The sequence below is a fragment of the Anomalospiza imberbis genome, chromosome 10 (genome assembly GCF_031753505.1).
Source record: "Anomalospiza imberbis isolate Cuckoo-Finch-1a 21T00152 chromosome 10, ASM3175350v1, whole genome shotgun sequence".
Classification (NCBI taxonomy): domain Eukaryota; kingdom Metazoa; phylum Chordata; class Aves; order Passeriformes; family Viduidae; genus Anomalospiza; species Anomalospiza imberbis.
In genome coordinates, this window is record NC_089690.1 from 12,063,945 (window position 1) to 12,070,249 (window position 6,305).

The window sequence follows — 6,305 nt, forward strand, 5'->3', positions numbered from 1 at the left end:
AAGCGGAGCCTTCTTCGGAGTGGGCGTGGAGTGTGATGGGAGGGGCCGGCTCCGGAGAGATGCTGGCAGTGAGCCCGGTAGAATTCACGGAATTACCTCCGCCGTGAGATTTATAATGGGAGCAGCGGGCAGCGAGAGACCACTGCAGCAGCGGGGCAGGCGCGGGGGTGAGCGGAGCTCGGGGGTTGTGATCGGGCGTTTCCAGCAGGATGCGGCCCCTGCAGGCTGCCGGCGGCGGGCGCGGCTCTGCCGGGCGGCCAGGGGTGCCCCAGGGCCCGGGCACGGGCTGGGCACCGCGGGCACTCCCGGGCAGCCGCGTCCCGGCACCGGAGCGGGCCCGGCCCGGCCCCAGCGGAGCCCCGAGCGGAGCGCGGCCGGGAGGGGAGCGCGGGCACCGCGGGCGGGCGGGGGCAGCCGCGGACGGCGGCAGCAGCCGGACGCCCGCCCGGCCCGGCCTCGGCCCTCGGCGGATGCGCTGGCTGCGAGCGGGGCCGTTCGCTCCCTCGCCCGGCGCCGGCGGGCGGCAGCGGCCCCGAGCCGGCTCCGGCCGAGCGGGGCCGCCGCTCCGGCAGCCGCTGCCCTCGGGGCCGCCGCTGACACCCTCGGTGCCTGCGCTCCCGGCAGCTGCCCCTGCACAGCCCTCGCCTCCCCGCTGCGCTCTGCCTGCGCTGAGCCAGCCCAGCTGCAGCTGCACGTCCTGACTGCACGATCCTGAGATGGGACAGAACAATTGCAAACCCCAGCCCGGAGACCTGATCGAGATCGACCGGCAACGGCATCAGCACTGGGCCCTGTATTTGGGGGATGGATATGTCATCAACTTGACACCAGTAGGTAAGAGTATTTCGGACTGGCAAGGTGCAGGGTGGTCCCGGAGCCCTATCTCCCTTCATGGGCTGGTGGTGGACCCTGTGCGTGTAAATGACTGTTCTAGAAGCAAAGGAAACCCCTCTGAGGTCTTGGAGGGGCCAGAGAGGGTTTGCCTGCCTGCTTTATCTCCTCCCTGCCATATACAGGTAAACAGGACCTAAATTTTGGAGTCCACAAGATGCCAGTATTCACCAGAAAGGTGAAGAAGCAGCGCCTGAAGGAAGTAGTGCAAAAAAATAAATGGCGTGTCAATAACGAGTCTGATCACGACCACACTCCTATCCCAGTGAAGGAGATCATTCAGTGTGCTGAGCAGTATATTGACAAGGAGCTGACATATCGTGAGTTTGGTAGCAACTGTGAGCACTTCGTGAAAAAACTCCGGTGTGGTGGCCAGGTGAGTGCCACGGGGCGAGCCCCTGGGTGCCTCCCAGAGCACCTCCTGGCTGCTCGCTGTGAGCCGCGGCACTGGGACACAGCCTGCAGCCTGCATGGGGACAGCCGAGTGCCAGGCGTGGGCTCCAAAGCAGCGCTGCCTCCCCAGAGCCCCTGCCCCTGGAGGGTCACTGTGCTCTGTCTGCACCCTGACAGTGCCCCCTTAGTGAGTGCCACTCCTAGGGGTACAAACCTGGCTGTTACCCCTTCTGCTCATGGGGCACATATCTCTTGTTGATTTAGTTATCCTGATTATCCCTGCCTATTCTCCATTACCATACCTGGGGCTAAATGAAATGCTCCTTGTGTTTCCAGCCTGAGTTTTGCTTCCCCTTTACCTGACAAGATAGCATTTGTTTGCGCGCTGGCAGTAGGGTCTGTGCTCTTGCCTTCACTGTGTGGGTGGGCTTGCTGGGGCTGAAATCCAGAGAGGAAGAGAGCACTGATGGGCCATCAGGAAAAGCTCAGAGAAAGCTTTGGAGGGAAAGCCAAGGGATTCCTTGGCTGCACGGGGTCTCTGCCCTGCTTTTGCCATCCTTACAGAATTAATTGAAAGCTTTAATAAAATGTACATACCCGAACTCATAATGCCTAGAATCTTCTTCTATATGAATACAGGCTTGTGTGCAAGTTCAGCATTGTGGCCTTTGCTTCTCCCTGCCGTCCCGTTAAGAAATACCAAGTCAAGCATATCATCGATTCAAGGTGATCCCCAGCAGCGCTGGCCTGTTTGTCACATCTGCTTTTACTTTTTGTCTGTGATGATTTTTGTGTTAGTCTGCAAGCGCTTGGAAGCAAATTTCCCCTTTCCTTACCCTGCTACTTTCACATCCTGTGCTTTGCTGAGGACTGGTGCAAGCTTTTTACCCTCATCCTTGTTTTATCAGCTACATCCTATTGGCTCTTTCTGTGGAAAAACTGATTTTAACTTTAACTTTCTCACCAAGTACACTAAATTTATTGCCAAGTGTTAACTGTGTGTTTTCCAGCTGAAGGCTTTTGTAGCTGGTGAATTGCACATTCCTGATATGACAGAAGGCAAGGATTACCCCAGCCCTGGGGACCTGATCGAGATCAAAAGGGGACTTTACACGCACTGGGCCCTCTACCTGGGGAAAGGACATGTCATCCATGTGACTGATACAGGTAAGGCTGGTGCAGCCTGGCAGGGTGCAGAGTGGATGCTGGGGTGCTCCAGGAGCCCTATGTCCTTCCATGGCTGCTGGTGGACCCTGTGCGTGTAGATGAGCTTTCCAGGAGCAGTCCAAAAGCCATCTGAGGATTTGGGGGGGCTAGAGAAGATCTGCCTGCCTGCCTTATCTCCTCCTTGCCTTCCACAGATGAAGGAGCCCCATCCCCGTCAGCCAGAAGTAAGTCAATACTCTCTAGAAAGGCCAGGGTTACGAAGAAGCTCCTGAAAAAGGTGTCTGTAAATGATGACTGGGCTGTCAACAACAACTATGACCGTTTCCGCACTCCTCTGCCCGTGGAGGAGATCATCTGGCGTGCTGAGGGTTGCATTGGCAAAGAGCTGCCATGTGATGTGCTCAGCAGAGGCTCTGAGGATTTTGTGACACAACTCCGCTATGGTGGCCAGGTGAGTGCCACGGGGCGAGCCCCTGGGTGCCTCCCAGAGCACCTCCTGGCTGCTCGCTGTGAGCCGCGGCACTGGGACACAGCCTGCAGCCTGCATGGGGACAGCCGAGTGCCAGGCGTGGGCTCCAAAGCAGCGCTGCCTCCCCAGAGCCCCTGCCCCTGGAGGGTCACTGTGCTCTGTCTGCACCCTGACAGTGCCCCCTTAGTGAGTGCCACTCCTAGGGGTACAAACCTGGCTGTTACCCCTTCTGCTCATGGGCCACATAACTCTTGTTGATTTAGTTATCCTGATTATCCCTGCCTATTCTCCATTACCATACCTGGGGCTAAATGAAAGTGCTCCTTGTGTTTCCAGCCTGAGTTTTGCTTCCCCTTTACCTGACAAGATAGCAATTGTTTGCGTGCTGGCAGTAGGGTCTGTGCTCTTGCCTTCACTGTGTGGGTGGGCTTGCTGGGGCTGAAATCCAGAGAGGAAGAGAGCACTGATGGGCCATCAGGAAAAGCTCAGAGAAAGCTTTGGAGGGAAAGCCAAGGGATTCCTTGGCTGCACGGGGTCTCTGCCCTGCTTTTGCCATCCTTACAGAAAGAATTAATTAAAATGTACATACCCGAACTCATAATGCCTAGAATCTTCTTCTATATGAATACAGGCTTGTGTGCAAGTTCAGCATTGTGGCCTTTGCTTCTCCCTGCCGTCCCGTTAAGAAATACCAAGTCAAGCATATCATCGATTCAAGGTGATCCCCAGCAGCGCTGGCCTGTTTGTCACATCTGCTTTTACTTTTTGTCTGTGATGATTTTTGTGTTAGTCTGCAAGCGCTTGGAAGCAAATTTCCCCTTTCCTTACCCTGCTACTTTCACATCCTGTGCTTTGCTGAGGACTGGTGCAAGCTTTTTACCCTCATCCTTGTTTTATCAGCTACATCCTATTGGCTCTTTCTGTGGAAAAACTGATTTTAACTTTAACTTTCTCACCAAGTACACTAAATTTATTGCCAAGTGTTAACTGTGTGTTTTCCAGCTGAAGGCTTTTGTAGCTGGTGAATTGCACATTCCTGATATGACAGAAGGCAAGGATTACCCCAGCCCTGGGGACCTGATCGAGATCAAAAGGGGACTTTACACGCACTGGGCCCTCTACCTGGGGAAAGGACATGTCATCCATGTGACTGATACAGGTAAGGCTGGTGCAGCCTGGCAGGGTGCAGAGTGGATGCTGGGGTGCTCCAGGAGCCCTATGTCCTTCCATGGCTGCTGGTGGACCCTGTGCGTGTAGATGAGCTTTCCAGGAGCAGTCCAAAAGCCATCTGAGGATTTGGGGGGGCTAAAGAAGGTCTGCCTGCCTTATCCTCTCCCTGCCTTTCTTAGAAGAGGAAGCCCCAGCTCTGTCAGCCACCAGTAGGACAATACTCTCTAGAAAGGCCAAGGTGAAGAAGCAGCTCCTGAAGAAAGTGGTGGAAAATGATGAATGGTGTGTCAACAACAAGTATGACTGTCACCGCACTCCTTTCCCAATGGAGGAGATCATCCGGCGTGCTGAGCAATGGATTGACAGGGAGGTGCCATACCGTTTGTTTCTCAAGAACTGTGAGCACTTTGTGACAATGCTTCGCTACGGAGAAGGAGTCTCTGAGCAGGTGAGTGCCCCGGGCGAGCCCCTGGGTGCCTCCCAGAGCACCTCCTGGCTGCTCGCTGTGAGCCGCGGCACTGGGACACAGCCTGCAGCCTGCATGGGGACAGCCGAGTGCCAGGCGTGGGCTCCAAAGCAGCGCTGCCTCCCCAGAGCCCCTGCCCCTGGAGGGTCACTGTGCTCTGTCTGCACCCTGACAGTGCCCCCTTAGTGAGTGCCACTCCTAGGGGTACAAACCTGGGTGTTACCCCTTCTGCTCATGGGGCACGTCTGACCCGGATTCAATTACCCTGATTATCTTTCCCTGTTCTCAGTTATCATGTCTGGGGGTAAATATAAGTGCTTATAATGTCTCTAACCTGTGTTTTACTTTCCCTTTACAGGCCAAGAAAGCACTTCAAAATATCAATTCCATTTCTTCTGCAGTGTCAGCTGGGATAGGAGCTGCCAGTCTTATTGCTGTGGCCGGTATTCCTGTGGTTGGTCTTCCTCTTATGGCCTGTGTTCCTTTTGTGGCTGCTGGTGGTGGTGGTCTTCTTGCCAGTATTGGTTTCACTTCCAGCAATATTGCTCATTCCTTCACTTCTGCCAAATTTGAAAAGGCAGGGAAAGATATACTAGAACAGAGTTGCTGTTAGGAAGAGCTCAAGCAAGGCATGGAGTCCCTGGTCACTGTTCAGCTTTTGCCACAAGTGTAATGGAGACTTACTAGCAACTGCTGTGATAATTAATTCAAAGGCCTATTAAAATGTAAAAATCCAAACTCAACTTGCCTAAAATCATCTTTTATCTGTTTGAGGATAGCTTTGTGTGCAAGTAATTTCTCCTTAACTACCCTCCTCCACCTGCCTAAGACACTGACTTCTTTCTCAAGTTTTTGGGTTTTTTTTTCCCAGGTCTCTCAAAGTCCCATTTTACAGCAAACCCTCTTTCTGGGCCTCCACCAGCCAGCTAGGCAGCACTCAGACCCTTCTAGCTCCCTTTCTTCTTTTGGAAGAGATAAAGTTGTATTATGGGGCTTTTTCCCAACTCTCAGGGTGCCTACAGTCAATCTACACCCTGACTGTAATTTTACAGCTTTTCAGATCCTTTTCAGCTTGAAGCCCTGTATGGCCTTTCTCCCTTGCTGAGTGATACCAATAAAGATAAAAACCTATAGTGAGAACCATGTACTGATAAACAGTGGGGATGCAACAACGACCCAAAACACCAGAATGGTACCAACAAACTGAATCAGGCCCTAAATGGTCAGGTGTTCAGAGCAAAGCAGAAGCTTGGCCTTCCCTGCTCAAAACAGAAAACACAAATCCTACTTATAGCTACAGTACTGTGGGTTTAGTGCTGCAGATTGCTTCTGTGTTTAGGATCTATGTTTAGGGTCTCTCAGAAGACTAGAAAACAGTTCAAATTCCATAGACAAATATTTTTGCCTTAAGGTATTGCAGAGCAAATTAACTACCCTTCATCTGCAGCAGTTTGTTTCTTTTGTTTTATTCTGCAGTTAGAATTTTAATATCCAGATTAAGCTGCTGTTGTTTTTACATTGCTAATTTGCTCAATTTCAGTTCTGGGAATCAAGCATATTTCTACACAAACAGGTAATGATCTTCATAGACATTTTGTTAAAAGCATTTTTACTGGCTGCTCCATGACTGTCTGCAGCACCTGGATTGAAAGATTTTTAAGTAAGGGCAGGCAAATCTATTCTGTGGTCACCGTTATATTTTGCCCTTTCACGTGATTCCACTTCTGTATCTGATTGAGAAATATTAGC

At 52.5% G+C, this 6,305-nt stretch overlaps 1 protein-coding gene across 1 annotated transcript; it reads left to right on the plus strand.

The window, feature by feature from the left end:
* The first annotated feature begins 716 nt into the window (after positions 1-716).
* LOC137479617 (uncharacterized) lies at positions 717-5,299 on the plus strand. Its single transcript, XM_068200081.1, has 7 exons — positions 717-834; positions 1,017-1,267; positions 2,295-2,451; positions 2,646-2,902; positions 3,923-4,079; positions 4,270-4,538; positions 4,915-5,299. The coding sequence occupies exons 1-7, from the start codon at positions 717-719 to the stop codon at positions 5,167-5,169; spliced, it is 1,464 nt and encodes a 487-aa protein (XP_068056182.1). The 3' UTR covers positions 5,170-5,299.
* Positions 5,300-6,305: the final 1,006 nt, after the last annotated feature.

What these genes read in the sequence shown, in the direction of transcription:
- LOC137479617 (XM_068200081.1), top strand. Translation starts at nt 717, where the DNA reads ATGGGACAGAACAATTGCAAACCCCAGCCCGGAGACCTGATCGAGATC. An exon ending in CATCCATGTGACTGATACAG is followed by an intron (nt 2,452 to 2,645) that starts GTAAGGCTGGTG and finishes TGCCTTCCACAG; the next exon opens with ATGAAGGAGCCCCATCCCCG. An exon ending in AACTCCGCTATGGTGGCCAG is followed by an intron (nt 2,903 to 3,922) that starts GTGAGTGCCACG and finishes TGTGTTTTCCAG; the next exon opens with CTGAAGGCTTTTGTAGCTGG.